This window comes from Lampris incognitus, chromosome 3 (assembly GCF_029633865.1).
Source record: "Lampris incognitus isolate fLamInc1 chromosome 3, fLamInc1.hap2, whole genome shotgun sequence".
Lineage (NCBI taxonomy): Eukaryota > Metazoa > Chordata > Actinopteri > Lampriformes > Lampridae > Lampris > Lampris incognitus.
In genome coordinates, this window is record NC_079213.1 from 56,077,351 (window position 1) to 56,099,178 (window position 21,828).

At 47.2% G+C, this 21,828-nt stretch overlaps 1 protein-coding gene across 2 annotated transcripts in view; it reads left to right on the top strand.

Annotated features, from left to right (window-relative positions):
- Positions 1–21,828, top strand: part of st3gal3a (ST3 beta-galactoside alpha-2,3-sialyltransferase 3a) — a 121,905-nt gene that overhangs the window by 88,925 nt on the left and 11,152 nt on the right. For both annotated transcript variants that reach the window (XM_056276100.1, XM_056276101.1), the window contains exons 8-9: positions 684–870; positions 17,950–18,096. In XM_056276100.1, the coding sequence (XP_056132075.1) occupies positions 684–870; positions 17,950–18,096 (334 nt within the window). The remainder of the gene's footprint in view (positions 1–683; positions 871–17,949; positions 18,097–21,828) is intronic.

Here is a 21,828-nt window from a genome sequence, read left to right on the forward strand (position 1 = left end):
TGCTACGTCCCCCTGGTGAAACTCCTCACTGTCAGGTGAGAAGAAGCGACTGGTGACTCCACATGTATGGGAGGAGGCATGTGGTAGTCTGCAGCCCTCCCCGGATCAGCAGAGGGGGTGGAGCAGAGAGCGGGACGGCTCGGAAGAGTGGGGTAATTGGCCGGATACAATTGGGGAGAAAAAGGGGGGGGGGCAATAATGGGAAGACTTGCATTTTATCACATTACTCAGATAATGTATGACTGTTTAGCTATTATTATTAATGAGTGTTATTATTATTATTAATTAGTATTATTAATTAGTATCGTTAATTATTATTCTTAATTGGTGTTATTATTATTAATTAGCGTTACTATTAATTAGCATTATTATTCATTAGTATTACTGTTATTAATGAGTGTTGTTATTACTTTTTATTGTTAATTAGTGTTATTATTATTGTTAATCATTGTTATTATTAATTAGTATTATTGATATTATTGTTAATTAATGTTATTGTTAATTAGTATTAGTATCATTAAGTATTTAGGAGATACTGTTGGGCTGGTGTGAGTAAAGGTTTTTCAGATACTGTTTGTTTATTAAAAAGCTGATGTTCTCATCTCGTGGAGGTTGCGGTGGTTGATGTTCTGTTGTCTTCCGGTGACCCAGCGCAGTTAACATGGTGTGGCTCTGTCTGGCAGGTTGAACCAGGCCCCAGTAAAAGGCTTTGAGAAAGATGTGGGATCCAAGACCGATATCCGCATCACCTATCCCGAGGGAGCCATCCAGAAGGCAGGAGACTATGAGAGAGAATCCTTGTTTGTCCTTGCTGCCTTCAAAGGTCTGGACCTGAACTGGTTGCAGCACATTATCTTCAACCGGAGGCTGGTAAGTGACTCGGTCTTCCATCCAAGAGCAACACTCCAGGTTCCTGTATATATACCTAGCTCTACAGTCATCTCAGATCCCTGCAGATGAAACCCATCACCACTTCTCAAACATGTAAACAGGTTATGCTAAAGGATTCCTATGGTGGACACCAGCAGGTGGCGGTGAGAAGGTAGGAGAGAAGAACCTGTAGTATTTCTAACGATCCCCACTGAACTGACTTAGCTTCTCTCTAAGTTAGGGGGTTGTGTTAGTGTAGCTTATTGTGTCCTAAAACCGACTTTGTTTGTTAAACAATATTTACAAAGTATCTCTTTAAATACCAGATACCAAATACCGAAACTATAGTCTTCTTTCTCCGGAGATGGTTTAGTCCTTCAGGGTCCCCACCTCTTAAACCACAAACACGCCTGGTGGTCAAGAATTCACTCCAAGATGTTTTTTTGTTTTCTTTGGAATTTCCTCCCTTTTTCTCCCTGATTGTATCCAGCCAGTTACCCCACTCTTCCAAGTCGTCCTGGTCTCTGCTCCACCCCCTCTGCTGATCCGGGGAGGGCTGCAGACTACCATGTCTCCCCCCATACATGTGGAGTCGCCAGCTGATTCTTCTCACCTGACAGTGAGGAGAGTTTCACCAGGGGGACGTAGCACGTGGGAGCATCACGCTATTCCCCCCAGTTCACCCTCCCCCCTGAACAGGCACCCCGACCAACCAGAAGAAGCGCTAGTGCAGCGACCAGGACACATACCCACATCCGGATTCCCACCTGCAGACACAGCCAATTGTGTGTGTAGAGACACCCGACCAAGCCGGAGGTAACACGGGGATTTGAATCCGCGATCCCTATATGGTAGGCAACGAAATAGACCGCTACGCCACCTGGATGCCCCTCAAGATGTTTTGTTTAACATTAATATTAATGTTCTCAGCCCTCAGTCTTTACCTGGTGAAATGAGAGAATACCAGTAGTCTCAGATGAGACGTTGAAAATAATGGTCTTCCTGTCTTAAGACCACGTCAGTGTTCAGTAGAAGGTCTTGCCTGAAACCATGGCAGACAGACAGGTGGTGGTCTACTTACGTTAATTGTGGATGCTGAGTGAAATAGGAGGAATTAAGGTAAGCCACCGTGAGTGTGTCTTAACTTTCTCTGTCTGTCTTCTGTTATAATGGGCCAACATGCCTGTTGTAGAATTAAAATAAAAGAGGGACGGTCCTTGTTGACTCTCTGCTCTTCATCCTTGAACCCCTACGACATGGAGCACAGTGCTGCTGATGTTAACGCTGGCATGGTTAAACCCAGGGTACCCCCACATCCCCTGTGGGCGTAACAAGGAAACTGCCTGTCGAGCCCAGCTGACCTGAGGTGTGTGGGCAGTTTGAGAAGGTCTTTGACAGGGTTACCATCATTTTAAAACACACAATGTTTTGTTTTGTTTCTTTACCAGAAGAGGTTTATACAGATGTCAGTCTGTAGAGCAGAAAGGTGAGACACCACACACATTCATAAAACAAGCCACCAAGTAATACACAGGAGGCTTGACATGAGTGAGGCTGATCGCACACCAGATGTGCATCAAGATGACACCTGCTTTTACTGTTCTCAGTACGGGGACGTCCACGGTGCACGTGTAGACGTGGCATGATCCGTTTAAATCCAGTCAAGTCAGTGTTATTTGTATAGCCCAGTATCACAAATTACACATGTGCCTCAGGGGCTTGACAGCAACACAACATCCTGGCCTTAGACCCTCACATCGGATAAGGAGCAACTCCCTAAAAACCTTTAACAGGGAGGAACAACCGGAAGGAACCTCAGGGAGAGCACCAGAGGAGGAGCTCTCTCCCAAGAGGCACAACGTGACATGATGTTGTGTTTACACAATTTACACAATACAACATTGAAAGAGGATAACACAATTATAATGGACTTATAAGATATGTGAAGAATATGATGAAGAGGATGCCAAGCAGTGTCCAGACGCCACTAGAACAGCCCAGGACCCGAGCCACGTGACAACCATCACCATGTAGACCTGACAAGACAGAACACACATGCACACAGGGAGACTCACACCACACCATTCACCTAGTCAAGTCAATTGTATTTCTAAAGCCCAATATCACAAATTACAAATTCACCTCAGGGGGCTTTACAGCAACACAATGTACACAACACCCACAGGAGAAGAGACAAGAAAAGTCATTGGTCACTCGTCAGAGAGAGGGAGAGAGCATTGAACCAGGATGACAACATGATATGGATTTATAAGCTACACAAATCCCTCCGAGAATCCTCACCTTAACATGGTGGAGGGGTTTGGGTGTCCCGGTGATCCTGGGAGCTGTGTTGCCAGGGGCAATAGCTCTGGGTAGGGTCTCCCAATGCAAATTGGTCCTGGGGAAGGGGCCAGACTAAGAGTGATCCCCAAGAAACCCTATGAATTTACAACAGCAGAGCCACAGCGCCTCACCTGGTAAAGGGTTTCTGTTCATTCTGGGGCATTTACGGTGTTTAAACGTGCTTTTCTGAGTGCATGGCTGCAGGACCTGTGCTTTGGCATGGAGGGCTGGATGTCATCAAGTGCTGAGACACATGTTGCTGCGGACACGGAAAAGGCTGATTTAGCAGCCACTTGGCACTTATGAGAAACTGGTACAGGAGTAGGTGCCTCCTGCTCCTGCTCCTGCTCCTGCTCCTGCTCCTGCTCCTCCTCGTGACATCTTTTTGTTAGAATCTTAAGCAGAATGCTTTGTCTGGCCATGATTTTTTTTGCCCTATAGTAGTAGTAGTGCTCTGTTCCTCTGCAATGGGGCGGGCTGTACGCTGAGTGAAAGAGGAGGTGCTGCTCACATCTGGCATTTACAAAATGCTCTGCCACTCAAAAGTTCTGGTTTATCAAGAAGCAAGAAGCAAAACCTTTTATTTTTATTGGTTGCACATTCAGGTAATTGAAACAGTATTCACTGACTGCTATTCACTGGATGATCCAGCAAAAAGGGAGGCCTACTGATTGGGTGGGCCTAGGCCCACCCACAGCTATGCATCAGCTTTTTAGTTGAGACCCTAAAAAACTGTTATATTAGTCTTGGAAATTAAGCTTAAAATTTATGGACAAGTCATGGGAAGTTATTAAAAAAACGCTGGTCAAAAAGTGTGTAAGATATGGATAATAATATCGGAGGTGGTCTAGCCCCTGGATCAGTTTTCTCCCCTAGTAACTGGTGGGCCAGAAACACTGAGGAGTCGGTCAGCCTTGACAGCCACATCAGTGCGTCTGTAGACTCATTTACTGATCTGTGTTACACTGCCTCCAGGTACACAGCCTCCAGGTAATCGTTAAACACTTCCCCTAAGGGGCGTCGGGGTGGCGTAGCGGTCTATCCCGTTACCTACCAACACTGGGACACCGGTACGAATCCCTGTGTTACTTCCGGCTTGGTCAGGCGTCTCTACAGACACAGTTGGCCGTGTCTGCGAGTGGCAAGCCAGATGGGGGTATGTGTCCTGGTCGCTGCACTAGCACCCCCTTTGGTCGGTCTGGGCACCTGTTTGGGGGGGAGGGGGAACTGGGGGGAATAGTGTGATCCTCCTACACGCTACAAACCCCTGGTGAAACGCCTCACTGTCAGGTGAAACAAAGCGGCTGGTGACTCCACACGTATGGCAGGAGGCATGTGATAGTCTGAAGCCCTCCCTGGGACGGTTCGGAAGAGTGGGGTAATTGGCCAAGTACAATTGGGGAAATCAAAAAAAAAAAACATCTCCCCTAAAACGTAATTTATGGAAACATCAGCACAAAGTGGCGTTGATAGAAAACATTTACACACTACATCTCAAAGACGAGGTAAGAGTTTACACTGAACCATCATCAGGGCTCCTGAACAGTACGGGTGTGGTGGACTTTGAAGCTCTAGACCCTGAGGGGATCACTCTAGAACAGCAGATGATGACATATGGTTCCAGAAAGAAGACTGTTTGGTTGAAGCATGCACTATACATACACACACATGCATTATACATACACACCTCCACTATATACACACACACATGCACTATACATACACACACATACACAATATATACACACATGCACTATATATACACACACATGCACTATACATACACACATACACTATATATACACACCTCCACTATATATACACACACATGCACTATACATACACATACATACACTATATATACACACCTCCACTATATATACACACACATGCACTATACATACACACCTCCACTATATATACACACACATGCACTATAAATACACACATACACTATATATACACACCTCCACTATGTATACACGCACATGCACTATACATACATACACTATATATACACACACATGCACTATATATACACACACATGCACTATACATACACACCTCCACTATACACACACACATGCACTATACATACACACACATACACTATATATACACACCTCCACTATATATACAAACATGCACTATGCATACACTATATATACACACATGCACTATATATATACACACATGCACTATATATGCACACACATGCACTATATACGCACACATGCGCTATATACACACACATGCACTATACATACACACACATAGACTATATATACACACATGCACTATATACACACACATGCACTATATATACACACATGCACTATACATACACACATACAATATATATACACACATGCACTATATATACACAAACATGCACTATCCATACACACACATGCACTATATATACACAAACATGCACTATACATACATACACATGCACTATATATACACAAACATGCACTATGCATACACACATGCACTATATATATACACACACATGCACTATATATACACGCATGCACTATACATACACACATGCACTATACATACACAAACGTGCACTATATATACACACATGTACTATACATACACACATGCACTATATATACATACATGCACTATACATACACACACATGCACTATATATACACACACACTTGTCACTGGTTATGACTGGCCGGTTCAAAGATAAGGAGCGTGTCAGGGCAGACAGAGAGCTTACGTTGTGTTGCAAGTAAGGAAGTGCACTTGTCATGTCCGACAGTAAAACCCACCGCTTTCCTGTTAACAGCTGCTTCATTTAAGAATGCCCCCCCCCCCATAAAGCTGGAATGCAGGGAGATGCAATAAAACAGTTAACGGGTGAAGTTCTTTTCCAGTCGATGCTCTATGCTGTGTCCAGAATGGTCTCCCACGTATCTTCATCTCAGCCATGCACAGACCTGTGTGAGGGGGTTTCAGTTAGAGGAGCAAAATGATTCCTGTTATTCTACATTACTTTTAGGGAAGAGCACTAAATTCATTGTAGAGCAGAGTTTTCCGCTTTCATGTGGGAAGATGGCGGCGCCAATTGACATTTGCAGCAGCCTCACCCAGTACCGTCCATGTAGTGTCTTTGTCCATGTTTGCATCTGTTTTGTCTTCATTTCATGACTGGGAGAGCTGGCGCTGGATCGGCTGGGAGAGCTTCTTCTGCTTCGTCCAGTTGCCATAGGGACCACGCCCCTGCCTGGAGCTGCGTCCGAGGAGGAAACACCGAGGGCGGTCTGACAGGACGCAGAAGCAGGGCAGGCTAAGCTAACTGCTAGCCCATGCGGACCGGCAGTTCCGACAACATTGTGGGCGGTTTGGTCGCGGCCTCACCTGGCGTTGACTATGGTGGTTTTGATGTCATTGTGTGGAGTGCGGGGAGGAGTGTCGAGGGTGTCTGGCAGGGAGAGCTGGCGCTGGATCGGCTGGGAGAGCTTGGTCTGCTTCGTCCAGTTGCCATAGGGACCACGGCCCTGCCTGGAGCTGCGCCCGAGGAGGAAATACTGAGGCTGGTCTGACAGGACGCAGAAGCAGGGCAGGCTGGGCTAACTGCTAGCCCATGCAGTTCGGCAGTTGCGACAGTCATCCTGGCTGCCGATGGTTCCCTTGGACAGTGATTTTTTTGTTTAGTTTGGATATGTGTGTTAGTTTGGGTATGTGTGTTAGTTTGGGTATGTGTGTTCTTGTAGTTTTTGGATGTGTTGTTGTCTTTGTGTTGTACTGCTGTGGGCTGTGGGAAACAGCATTTCATTCCATTTCATGTGCGTAAGTACATGAGGTGAAATGACAAATAAAGTGTTCCTGATTCCTGTTCCTGAGTGACCGGGCTATGCAAGCTAGCTAACAGCACATATCAGCGGTGCTTGGTTCCTTTTTCTACCCCATGCTGCAGCGTTTCCGGAAGCATCTTCGTGGCTGGTATCCCAGCAACTGCTCCACAGAGCTGTGTGACTGCTGGGCCGCCGCTGGTAATTAGAGTAATGGACACAGGTATATTGATACAGGGTCTTCCCTTTCTGGCAGGCTTTGTTTGTTCGTCTTGTTTTAATCAGTGTTTTCATGCTGATGGCCTCTCCTCTCCAGGCCTCCTCTCCTCTCCTCTCCTCCTCAGGCCTCCTCTCTTGGTGTTGCTTTCACTGGGCTGTTAAAGCACCACCATATGTTCCACCTGCCACCATTACCAGTCTTACTCAGCGGTGGGTCTTTTCAGTTGGCCCACACCTGTTTGTCGTTGTGCTCATGTAGTATAATGCTGTCATTTCATTGGACCGTTAACTTCGGGTCAGAGCAACCCGGTCTCGTTGTGCCTCATTACATCATGTGTGGTTTTAATATTGGAAGTCGCCACCTTAATAAGAGAACCATCAAATGAATGTGAGCTCATCTGTCTGTACACCACCTGAGTCTGTACACCCCCTGGGTCTGTACACCAACTGAGTCTGTACACCCCCTGAGTCTGTACACCCCCCGGGTCTGTACACCCCCTGGGTCTGTACACCACTATACACCAAGTAGCCAGCTATAAAACTCCGCTGTCAGAACTGACCATAGTTCAGTGTAGAGTGTCTTTCCTTCCCCCCCCTCCCCCTTTCCTCCCTAATTGTACTCAGCCAGTTATCCCACTCTTCTGAGCCGTCCTGGTCTCTGCCCCACCCCCGCTGCTGATCCAGGGAGGGCTGCAGACTACCACATGCCTCCTCCCATACATGTGGAGTCGCCAGCCACTTCTTTTCACCTGACACTGAGGAGTTTCACCAGGGGGACATAGCATGTGGGAGAATCACACTACTCCCCCCAGTTCCCCCTCCCCCCTGAACAGGTGCGTCAACCGACCAGAGGAGGCGCTAGTGCAGCGACCAGGACACATACCCACATCCGGCTTCCCACCTGCAGACATGGCCAATTGTGTCTGAAGGGATGCGCGACCAAGCTGGAAGTAACACGGGGATTCGAATCGGTGATCCCCATGTTGGTAGGCGACAGGATAGACCACCACCTCCCAGATGCCCTATAGTGTGTCCTTATGTGTTAAGTTGGTTAGCTTATAGAATATTAGAAATGGAACAAACAAGCTGCTTGTTCTGTGCTCATGAAGTGGTGTGTTGTCGTGTGTTGTGTGTTCAGTGAGTCTTCTTCCAGCCCGGTTCATGTACATGAACCTGTGAAGACCCACATCACGTGCAGAGGCTGCACCCTGAACACGTGTTCGTCTTTGGAGACACCTGTAACGAGAGTGAATGAGAACCATGTTTACTGGCCATGTAGGTTTGCACATACATGGAATGTGACTCTGGTGTTGTGGCTCTCTCAGTGTACTTAACATAGAATAACAACACTACAACACAACAACCTTCACATATACACACAAGGACTGACTTATACAGGAGAAATAAGAGGTGATAAGGTGCAGTGGTGCAGAGAATATATCAGAGATGCTGAAATACATGTTAGCAGCTTACTGACATACATGTGTAAGGACCTTTAAAATCTAAAAATCTTTGGTACTTCATTTACCAGCATGCTTTGTGTCTTAAACATTTCCTGTGTGGGTGTGGTTTCCAAACATGTGGACCAATGGGATGTATTTGTATTTGAATTGTTGTTATCGGCCAATGATAGGATGTGGAGTTGTTCTGCCCGCGAAATCGCGGGGTCGCAACGGTCGATCTCTACGCGGGAAGGAAAGAGCTTTGGAATTCGCAGCAGGACTCCAAGGAGAGAGGTCCCATTTTTTCTCTCTCTCTGCGGCCCTGTCTGAGTGCCCGTTTCACGGAGACTTTGTACACAGCCGTGTACTGGGCCCGCATTTGAGGACAGGAGTGTTGTGATTGGCCCACGGTCGTGTGCTTGCTGGTGGGGTTTGTTTTGGTCTGATTGCTTTGTTTCCCACCGGAGGACCATTGTCTTCGCCGGGGTTTTCGGAACGTTGCGACCTGTGGCCATCTTGCGGGTGGAGGCCCTGCCGGGGAGCCGACAGCTAGCACTGCGCCGTCCATCCTCTGGACTGCACACAGCCTCCCGTAACCCGGACAGATCACTTATACTGACACACACACGCTCTTTTGTCTCGTCGCCTGGGCATCGTAGGGTGTCTGCCTTGCCCTGCGCTCAGAGAACTGTTTTAATGTGCACCAACGGGCCCCAACAGAAAGCGCTGGGTATTATGTATTCTTTTGGTACTTTCTTTCTGTTTATTGTGAACGGTTGTCACACCCTGTGTAATTTTAATTAATGTTTAGTTGATCAACAGTACCGCACTTGTGTGGTACTCTTTTTTTCTTCTCTCTCTCTCTCTCTCTCTCTCTCTCTCTCTTTCTCTCTCAGTATTATCCAATAAATCCTATTATTATTAATTATATTTCGGGTGTATTGGCAGCTCATTTACTTTTAGAGTGCTGGTAATAAGCTTGTACGGTACTTCAGTACACAGCAGGGTTACACGATCTGCCTTAACCACGGGTTTGTTTAATTCTGGGAAGATACACCATTCACTAGCCTTAGGTAAGTGTAGTATTTTCTCAGTGGAGGCACCGCGCTACTACATTGATAAATATCTTGGTTAATTATTTCTAATATCATTTATCACTATTATTGTCATTAGTGGCACTAGCCTACTAGTTCACAGGAGGTTCGGCCAGCTCACCATTCCACCGCTGAGAACTCAGGATCCTGTTGCGCCATTGGATTTTCTTGTAACACTTTAGTAACTGGTAGCATTAGGATGTTGTCTTGTTTAAATGTGCTTGGCGTTGCCCGCCAGTGAAGAAGGGGTTACATTTTGGAGGCACCGCTGGGATCCTCCTGTTTTACTAACTTTAGTAGGTAGTTTACTGTTTATTGTTGTTTGTTGTGGTGATTTAAGACAGTTAGCATGGAGCTCAGTCAGGCTGTCGAGTGGAGCCGTGAGGAGAATGTGGATGTGTCCTTATGCTATTTTGCATAGCAAAGTGCCACTGAATGTCGGAAATGATATTGTGAGCCGTGTACTGGATACAGTCAAAGTTTTGGGTCGCACTCGGATACGTGGTTGCTGTAGCGACAAGACTGGTAGGCGCATGTTCATTCTAGTGGAGACTTCTGCTGCTTTAGAGCCCATTTCTTTACCTCGTGTGGTGGGCATTGTAGGTGAAGCGGGTCCCTGGTCTGTTCATGCTCTGAGTAGCTTGCCGTATGCTAACCCTGTCCCTGAAGGGGATGCATTTGAGTCCAAGCTGTTGGCATTGTTACAGCAGGAGGGTAAGTCAATGGGTGATGTTAAGGCTGTTGTCATGGGCACCGAGCCTCCTACACCTGATGTGAGCACGGATTTAGTCAATGTCATAGGCAAGCTGGTTGACCGCTGTAATCAGGCCCCATCTCATGCACCTAGTTATAGGAAGCTGAGGTTGTTTTCAGGTTTGCGACCTGTTCCCCCTGGTGAGGAGGAATTTGATTCCTGGATGGAACAGGCTACTCAGATGATCACTGAATGGCAGTGTGCAGACGCTGCAAAGAGGCAACGCATTGTTGAAAGCTTGTGTGGGCCTGCTGCGGACATCGTGAGGTTCTTGAAGGTCAATAATCCCTCTTCCACGGCTACTGAGTATTTAGCTGCTCTTGACATTGTATATGGGTCCACTGAGAGTGGGGCAGATCTTATGGCATCGTTTCGCCATACATTCCAGGAAGATGGAGAGAGACTGTCCGCTTACCTCTATCGCTTGGAGAAACTCCTCCACCGTGTTCTTGTGAGAGGAGGGATTGGTCCTGCTGACTTGAATCATGCACGCATGGAGCAGCTCTTCAAGGGTGCCCTTACCACTGACTTGGTGGCTTTATATGTGCGAATGATGCATACCTTACAAGATCCACCTACTTTCTCTCAGCTGATGCGAGAAATCCGAGAAGAGGAGCATTGGGCAAGTGTGAGAGAAAACACTAAGCTTTCTGTTGCTGCCACTGCTGTTCCTCGTTTGCCTGTGTCTGTTGCCGCCGCCATTCCTCGTGCACCTGTGACTGCTGCTGCTGCTGTTCCCCAGGTGGCTGTGAATCCGGTGCCATCTGAGGTGGATAGTCTAAGGAATGAAGTCAAGGAACTGACAGCTTTAGTAAGTAGAGTTTTGAGTACTGCTACCCTGACTTCTGCAATGCCAGCCCCGCAGACTTACAGTGGGCCCGAGCTTAGAGACCACTGTTTCGGCTGTTCCCCCGAGGGTTGTTTCCTCGACCTTTCTCATGTCTGCTGCTTTATCTTCTTTGCCTGGCATCTTTTGCTATAAGTGTGGGGAGGATGGTCACACCAAGCGAGAGTGTACGCATTCTAAGAACCTCATACTGGTGAATCAGAAGCTGATCAAAAGGGTCACTGCCACAGGAAAACATCAGCAGAACTCAGTGATGGAACGGCGTCGAGCTCCATCACACAAAATCCGTTCCACCCAATGCTTACCTCAAATTAAAGTAAGCCAGTCACCCCTGCCGGCTGGCTTAGTGGGGCCCTCTACTGAGGTGCCTGTGCAGATAGAGGGGATTTATGCCAAAGCTCTTCTTGATAGTGGTTCCCAGGTCACTATCTTGTATCGCAGCTTTTATGATGCACATTTGAAACATATGCCACTGCAGCCAGTGGAAAATCTTGAAATATGGGGTTTGAGCTCTCACAAATACCCATATGATGGCTACTTGTCTCTCAGGCTTGAGTTTACTGAGGCTGTTACTGGAGTGCCTCAGGTGGTAGACACCCTAGCTCTTTTGTGTCCTGACCCTCAGACCAAACAGGGGATAGCTATTTTGGTTGGCAAAAACACTCAGGTAGTGAGAAAGTTGTTTGCTTCTTGTAGGGGACAGGAGGTAAGATTGGGTCTTGTGGCTGACACCACTCCTGCTCCCAGCCGTAGAGCTGTCAGGCGTAGAAGAGCTAAGGATAAGCGTAGAGTCGTTGCACCTGAAGTTCCGACTGCTGTAACTCAGGACTGGTTCAGTTTCTCAAATAGCGATTCCGAGTCTGAGTTTGGCTGTTATGCTGAGGATGCAGTGCAAAACGCTCCTCTGTGTGTAAACATCCAGGATGTGCAGCCTGTGATGGAGTTAGACTCCGCAGCGCCTTGTGTCTCCATTGAGGGTAGAGGTTCTAGTCCAGTGCATTCACCTAGTAAGAGGGTTAGTGTTCCCGCAGAGATGGAACCTACTGTCAGCTCACACGGTATAGTGGAGGTTGAAGAACCTGTTAACCAGCACTATAGTTCAGACACTCCCCTTCCAAATGCCTCTGATGTAGTTTCTTCGGAGTCCTTACCTGCAGTACGAAGGTCTCAAAGGATGAGGAAACCTACTGATAGGTTAGTGTATGGAGGGTTAGGAGTCCAGGGTACGAACCATGTAGTCGCATCACACATAGCTCCAGTGCAGCCTCATGCCTGGTGGTGTAGCCCACACTCCTGTTGCAACACATGCGCACCCACACCTGTGCTTATGCCATGCACTCCTGCCATTGCACCCATAGCTAGTTTCTGAGTGCTAGACTATGCTTGTTGCTTTGGTAATTTCTTTATGTTCTTTTCTTTTCTTCCTTATTCACCTTAGTAAGTATGTGACCTGGTATGGGCAGGACATGTTATTTATTTGGTGGGGTTGGTGGGTGAGTTTTTTTTGTTTGTTCATTGGGTTCTTTCTTCTCTTAATGCCTGTGTGACTCAGCATGGGGGCATGCTGTTTATTTGGTGGGGGGAGAGTGTAAGGACCTTTAAAATCTAAAAATCTTTGGTACTTCATTTACCAGCATGCTTTGTGTCTTAAACATTTCCTGTGTGGGTGTGGTTTCCAAACATGTGGACCAATGGGTTGTATTTGTATTTGAATTTTTGTTATCGGCCAATGATAGGATGTGGAGTTGTTCTGCCCACGAAATCGCGGGGTCGCAACGGTCGATCTCCTCGTGGGAAGGAAGGAGCTTGGGAATTCGCAGCAGGACTCCAAGGAGAGAGGTCCCATTTTTTATCTCTCTCTGCGGCCCCGTTTGAGTGCCCGTTTCGCGGAGACTTTGTACACAGCCGTGTACTGGGCCCGCATTTGAGGACAGGAGTGTTGCGATTGGCCCACGGTCGTGTGCTTGCTGGTGGGGTTTGTTTTGGTCTGATTGCTTTGTTTCCCATTGACCATTGTCTTCGCCGGGGTTTTCGGAACGTTGCAACCTGTTGCCATCTTGCGGGTGGAGGCCCTGCCGGGGAGCCGACAGCTAGCACTGCGCCGTCCATCCTCTGGATTGCACACAGCTTCCCGGTCGTGGGAGTGTTGGGTTGTGAGTAACCCGGACAGATCACTTATACTGACACACACACACGCACTTTTGTCTCGTCGCCTGGGCATCGTAGGGTGTCTGCCTTGCCCTGCGCTCAGAGAACTGTTTTAATGTGCACCAACGGGCCCCAACAGAAAGCACTGGGTATATTTGTATTCTTTTGGTACTTTCTTTCTGTTTATTGTGAACGGTTGTCACACCCTGTGTAATTTTAATTAATGTTTAGTTGATCAACAGTACCGCACTCGTGTGGTACTCTTTTTTTCCTCTCTCTCTCTCTCTCTCTCTCTCTCTCTCTCTCTCTCTCTCTCTCTCTCAGTATTATCCAATAAATCCTATTATTATTAATTATATTTCGGGTGTATTGGCAGCTCATTTACTTTTAGAGTGCTGGTAATAAGCTTGTACAGTACTTCAGTACACAGCAGGGTTACACGATCTGCCTTAACCACGGGTTTGTTTAATTCTGGGAAGATACACCATTCACTAGCCTTAGGTAAGTGTAGTATTTTCTCAGTGGAGGCACCGCGCTACTACATTGATAAATATCTTGGTTAATTATTGCTATTATCATTTATCACTATTATTGTCATTAGTGGCACTAGCCTACTAGTTCACAGGAGGTTCGGCCAGCTCACCATTCCACCGCTGAGAACTCAGGATCCTGTTGCGCCATTGGATTTTCTTGTAACACTTTAGTAACTGGTAGCATTAGGATGTTGTCTTGTTTAAATGTGCTTGGCGTTGCCCGCCAGTGAAGAAGGGGTTACACATGCCTGAGGTAGATGTACACGACAGAGTGTACCAGTATACGTACTATGTACAGTACAGTATATACAACATGTACAGTACAGTATACAACATGTACAGTACAGTATATACAACATGTACAGTATAATATATACCACATGCTTAGTACAGTATATACAGCACGTACCGTACAGTATATACCACATGTACAGTACAGTATATACAGCATGTACAGTACAGTATATACCACATGTACAGTACAGTATATACAGCATGTACAGTACAGTATATACAGCATGTACAGTGTATACGACATGTACAGTACAGTATATACCACATGTACAGTACAGTATATACGACATGCTTAGTACAGTATATACATCATGTACAGTACAGTATATACCACATGTACAGTACAGTATATACAGCATGTACAGTACAGTATATACCACATGTACAGTATATATGACATGTACAGTACATTATATACCACATGTACAGTACAGTATATACAACATGTACAGTACAGTATATACAGCATGTACAGTACAGTATATACGACATATTGTAGTGAATATGGGGGGCAGCCCGGGAGACCGTCGCCACAGCCAGAACGCGAACCCGTGTCTCCCACTCCGCAAGCGACAACGTTAACCAGTCGACTAAAGGGTCGGACCTGGTAGCCTAGGGCCAATGTGTCTACTTATCCATACACGTTACACTACCCCCCTCCTTTGGGAAGCGCATCCCCGCGCTTAAGCATATCAGCTCCTTCATGCCTCGGGGCGCATACGCTTCCGATGGCCTTACGGTCTCACCATCCCACTTCTGACACCAATGTAGCGAATTCAGGGGGGCAGTCTTGGAGACTGTCGCCACAGCCGAGACTCGAACCCGTGTCTCCCACTCCGCCAGTGACAGTATAGTATATACGACATGTATACGACATGCTCAGTCATCATCATCATCGGCGGTCACTCGGGGTCGAGTATGACTGTTCTCCTTCTTGGTCCTTGTGGGTCTTCAGGTGGGCGAAGACGCCGATCCTGGAGCCGCATATTTTGGTGCAGTGTGGGCAAGGGTGGGCGGTGGTAATTGTGGGATTGGTTTGGGCCTTTTTGGTGGAAACTCCCTCCTTTCTGAGTCTGCGCTTGTCTTCTGCAGCATGTTGGAGATCATTATTATAAAGTGCAGCTCCTTCCCGGACAAGTTTTCTCCAGGTCGCTCTGTTGGTTGCTGTGTCCTCCCAGGTCTTAGGGTCTATGTGGCATTTTTTGATGTTCGTTTGGATGTTATCCTTATACCTTTTCTTTTGACCACCCGGGGCACGTTGTCCTGTGAGGAGCTGGGAGTATAGGACTTGTTTTGGAAGGCGAGAGTCAGGCATACGGATGACATGGCCAGTCAATCTGAGCTGGTGTTGGGCAATGGTGGCAGTGATAGCGGGAATGTTAGCCTCCTCCAGGACGCTGGTGTTGGTGCGTCTATCTTCCCAGTTGATCTTGAGGATTTTTTGGAGGCACCTCTGATGATGTGCCTCTAGTGCCTTCAGGTGCCTGCTGTATGTGGTCCAGGATTCTGATCCATACAGTAGGGTGGGCAACACTACCGCTTTGTAGACCAGAATTTTTGTTCTGGCCTGGAGGTCGCGGTTTTCAAAGACCCTTTTCCTCAGTCTTGAGAAAACCCCACTAGCACAGCTGAGGCGGTGGTGTATTTCCTCATCAATATCAGCTTTGGAGGATAGGAGGCTTCCGAGGTATGTAAAGTGGTCCACATTTTCCAGTCTGGTTTTGTCAACATAGATAGTTGGGGGTGGAGCAAGGTTATTTATGTTGGGTGGTGGCTGGTAGAGGATCTGGGTCTTATTTATGTTAAGGGCCAGACCAAGCTCTGTACAGTATATACGACATGCTCAGTACAGTATATACAACATGCACAGTACAGTATATATGACATGCTCAGTACAGTATATACAACATGCACAGTACAGTATATACAACATGGTTGGATTGTGGACCTGCATGAGCCAAGTCATGTAAATAGCTCCTCTATAACAAGCCTTTGGTGGCCCATATTATGGGTAGTAAGGCTTTCAGGTAGTACTTTACACCTGAAAATGTGTACATGTTTCCACTTCCGGTGTGGGAAGATGGCGCGAATTCACGTTTGCAGCAGCCTCACCCAGTACTGTCCATGCAGTGTCTTTGTCCACGTCTGCATTTAAATTGTGTCTTCGTTTGATGGCTGGGAGAGCTGGCGCTGGATCGGCTGGGAGAGCCTGGTCTGCTGCGTCCTTTGAGCCCAGGGACCACCGTCCTGCCTGGAGCTGTGACCAAGGAGGAAACACCGAGGGCGGTCTGATAGGACACGGAAGTGGGGCAGGCTAAGCTAACTGCCAGCCCATGCAGACCAGCAGTTCCAACTGCCTGGCGTTGACTGTGGTGTTCTTGGTGTCGTCCTGTGGAGTGTGGGTAGTTGTGTTAAGGGTGTCTGGCTGTGAGACTTGGCGTTGGATCGGCGGCAGGAGCCTGGTCTGGGTCTGGTGGGCCCAAGGACCATGGTCCCTGTCTGGAGTTGTGCCCGAAGAGGAAACACCGAGGGCGGTCTGACAGGACACGGAAGTGGGGCAGGCTAAGCTAACTGCTAGCCCACGGCCCTGCCCAAGAGGAAACACCGAGGCGGTCTGGCTGTGGCCTCACAAGGCGTCGACTGTGCAGTGTTTTTGTCTGTGTCTGTATGTGTCGTTGTGTGGCGTGCGGGGGAGGTATGTCTGACCCCAAGCTTGCAAATGAATAAAAAAAGATTCTTTCACAGATCTGAGTGGGTGGGTGCTCTTTTTCTTTTCATGTCGCTGGTGGAAGATACAAATCCTCTGGTGGTCGTCATGTCATCTACGGCCATTTTATCTTCCTCCCAGTTACTGTAGCGTTTAACAGACTCCACGCTGGCATTTCGAAGGGGTTCAAGTGTTTACCCGCAGTCCTCAGCCTCCTTACTCCCCCCCAATCCCTCGCTACTCCCGCCTGCCCCCTCGCTACTCCCCCTACCCCTCGCTACTCCCCCCCTCCGCTCGCTACTCCCCCCCGCCCCCTTGCTACCCCCCCCCGCCTACTCGCTACTCCCCCCACCTCCTCACTACTCCCCCGTTTTAGTCGCCTAGTCGGCAGCTTGCGTACCCTCCGCTTCCCGCCCTCTGTGTGGGCAGGTGAGGCGCTTGTGTCCCACATCCCTGCACCCCACCCCAGCTGAACTTAATGTACCGTTTTGGCTATGGGCTTGGAATTGCATTATTACATACGTATAACTCATAAAACCATCAGACGATGGAATCTGGATCGGTAGTGGATCAGTTATGTCAGTCCAATACCCGATGATTGAATTACGTCAGTATTGGGACCCGATACCGATACCGAAATGGCTCGGATTGGCTTGATCCAGACTCTGAGTAGAACTTGATAGAAGATTTTAGCTGGTGTTTTCACTTCTATTTTCAAAGCGTTCCCTGTCCTCAGGCAGCAGCTTCCCCACTCTGGGTTCTGCTCTGTGCTAGTAGCATGACAAACACGTGTTGCTGTGTGATGTGGTCATGGCTTCTGACCTGGAAGGTGTGAGGGTAACACGTGTTCATGTTCTCTCTGTCTTTACTATTTCTATCTCAGTACAGCACAGACGGCTTCTGGAAGTCAGTGGCCCAGCACGTCCCCAGAAAGCCCAGTGACATGCGCATCCTGAACCCCTACTTCATCCAGGAGGCGTCATTCAAGCTGATAGGCTTGCCTCACAACAACGGCCAGATGGGCAGAGGGGTAAGTTCACTTGATGGGTACAGATGTGAGGTATGTTGTTTGATCAGCTGACAGTCAGTCAGAGATGTCAAGTTTTACATACGTGATACATACCTGACTACTGATATGTGAATTATATATATATATATATTTGAAAAATAAATAAATAATAGGGCGGCATAGTGGCACAGTGGTTACTGTGGTTTCCTCACAGCAAGAAGGTCCTGGGTTCGAGCCCTGGGGTAGTCCAACCTTGGGGGTCGTCCTGGGTCATCCTCCATGTGGAGTTTGCATGTTCTCCCCGTGTCTGCGTGGGTTTCCTCCCACAGTCCAGAGACATGTAGGTCAGGTGAATCACCGTACTAAATTGTCCCTAGGTGTGGATGTATGTGTGTGTGTGTGTGTGTGTGTGTGTTGACCCTTTGATGGACTGGCAGCCTGTCCAGGGTGTCTCTCTGCCTGCCACCCAATGAATGCTGGGACCCTGACAGCAGGATAAGCAGTTTGGATAATGGATGGATGGATGGTTAAATAAATATTCACACACACACACACACACACACACACATATCCATCCATCCATTATCCAAACTGCTTATCCTGCTCTCAGGGTCACGGGGATGCTGGAACCTATCCCAGCAGTCATTGGGCGGCAGGCGGGGAGACACCCTGGACAGGCCGCTAACGTTAACCAGTCGACTAACGGGTCGGACCCTTTAGTCGACTGGTTAACGTTGTCGCCCGCGGTGCAGGAGATACGGGTTCGCGTCCCGGCTGTGACGGTTCCCGGGCTACCCCCCTAATTCACTACATTGGTGTCAGAAGTGGGATGGTGAGACTGTGAGGTCATATACAGTGGTGTGAAAAAGTGTTTGCCCCCTTCCTGATTTCTTATTTTTTTGCATGTTTGTCACACTTAAATGTTTCAGATCATCAAACAAATTTAAATATTAGACAAAGATAACACAAGTAAACACAAAATGCAGTTTTTAAATGAAGGTTTTTATTATTAAGCAAAAAAAAAAATCCAAAGCTACATGGCCCTGTGTGAAAAGTGATTGCCCCCTAAACCTAATAACTGGTTGGGCCACCCTTAGCAGCAACAACTGCAATCAAGCGTTTGCGATAACTGGCAATGAGTCTTTTACAGTGCTGTGGAGGAATTTTGGCCCACTCATCTTTGCAGAATTGTTGTAATTCAGCCACATTGGAGGGTTTTCGAGCATGAACCACCTTTTTAAGTTCATGCCACAGCATCTCAATCGGATTCAGGTCAGGACTTTGACTTGGCCACTCCAAAGTCTTCATTTTGTTTCTCTTAAGCCATTCAGAGGTGGACTTGCTGGTGTTTTTTGGATCATTGTCCTGCTGCAGAACCCAAGTGCGCTTCAGCTTGAGGTCACGAACAGATGGCCGGACATTCTCCTTCAGGATTTTTTGGTAGACAGCAGAATTCATGGTTCCATTTACCACAGCAAGTCATCCAGGTCCTGAAGCAGCAAAACAGCCCCAGACCATCACACTACCACCACCATATTTTACTGTTGGTATGATGTTCCTTTTCTGAAATGTTGTGTTACTTTTACGCCAGATGTAATGGGACAAACACCTTCCAAAAAGTTCAACTTTTGTCTCGTCAGTCCACAGAGTATTTTCCCAAAAGTCTTGGGGATCATCAAGATGTTTTCTGGCAAAACTGAAATGAGCCTTTATGTTCTTTTTGCTCAGCAGTGGTTTTCGTCTTGGAACTCTGCCATGCAGGCCATTTTTGCCCAGTCTCTTTCTTATGGTGGAGTCATGAACACTGACCTTAACTAAGGCAAGTGAGGCCTGCAGGTCTTTGGATGTTGTTGTGGGGTCTTTTGTGACCTCTTGGATGAGTCGTCGCTGCGCTCTTGGGGTAATATTGGTCTGCCGGCCACTCCTGGGAAGGTTCACCACTGTTCCATGTTTTCGCCATTTGTGGATAATGGCTCTCACTGTGGTTCGCTGGAGTCCCAAAGCTTTAGAAATGGGTTTATAACATTTTCCAGACTGATAGATTTCAATTACTTGTTTCTCATTTGTTCCTGAATTTCTTTGGATCGCAGCATGATATCTAGCTTTGGAGGATCTTTTGGTCTACTTCACTTTGTCAGGCAGGTCATATTTAAGTGATTTCTTGATTGAGAAGAGGTGTGGCAGTAATCAGGCCTGGGTATGGCTAGAGAAATTCAACTCAGCTTTCCAAAGATGTGATAAACCACACTTAATTTATGTTTTAACAGGGGGGGGGCAATCACTTTTTCACACAGGGCCATATAGGTTTGGATTTTTCTTTCCCTTAATAATAAAAACCTTCGTTAAAAAACTGCATTTTGTGATTACTTGTGTTATCTTTGTCTAATATTTAAATTTGTTTGATGATCTGAAACATTTAAGTGTGACAAACATGCAAAAAAATAAGAAATCAGGAAGGGGGCAAACACTTTTTCACACCACTGTATATTTATATACACTCACCGGCCACTTTATTAGGCACACCTGTCCAACTGCTCGTTAACGCAAATTTCTAATCAGCCAATCACATGGCAGCAACTCAATGCATTTAAACATGTAGACATGGTCAAGATGATCTGCTGCAGTTCAAACCGAGCATCAGAATGGGGAAGAAAGGTGATTTAAGTGACTTTGAACATGGCATGGTTGTTGGTGCCAGACGGGCTGGTCTGAGTATTTCAGAAACTGCTGATCTACTGGGATTTTCACGCACAACCATCTCTAGGGTTTACAGAGAATGGTCCGAAAAAGAGAAAATATCCAGTGAGCGGCAGTTCTGTGGGCGAAAATGCCTTGTTGATGCCAGAGGTCAGAGGAGAATGGCCGGACTGGTTTGAGCTGACAGAAAGGCAACAGTAACTCAAATAACCACTCATTACAACCGAGGTATGCAGAAGAGCATCTCTGAACGCACAACACGTCGAACCTTGAGGCAGATGGGCTACAGCAGCAGAAGACCACACCGGGTGCCACTCCTGTCAGCTAAGAACAGGAAACTGAGGCTACAATTCGCACAGGCTCACCAAAATTGGACAATAGAAGATTGGAAAAACGTTGCCTGGTCTGATGAGTCTCGATTTCTGCTGCGACATTCGGATGGTAGGGTCAGAATTTGGCGTCAACAACATGAAAGCATGGATCCATCCTGCCTTGTATCAACGGTTCAGGCTGGTGGTGGTGGTGTAATGGTGTGGGGGATATTTTCTTGGCACACTTTGGGCCCCTTAGTACCAATTGAGCATCGTGTCAACGCCACAGCCTACCTGAGTATTGTTGCTGACCATGTCCATCCCTTTATGACCACAGTGTTCCCATCTTCTGATGGCTACTTCCAGCAGGATAACGCGCCATGTCATAAAGCTCGAATCATCTCAGACTGGTTTCTTGAACATGACAATGAGTTCACTGTACTAAAATGGCCTCCACAGTCACCAGATCTCAATCCAATAGAGCACCTTTGGGTTGTGGTGGACTGGGAGATTCGCATCATAGATGTGCAGCCGACAAATCTGCAGCAACTGCGAGATGCTATCATGTCAATATGGACCAATCTCTGAGGAATGTTTCCAGTACCTTGTTGAATCTATGCCACGAAGGATTAAGGCAGTTCTGAAGGCAAAAGGGGGTCCAACCCGGTACTAGCAAGGTGTACCTAATAAAGTGGCCAGTGAGTGTAAATCATCTTGTCAGGGATGGAAATGTGAACTCTCGTTG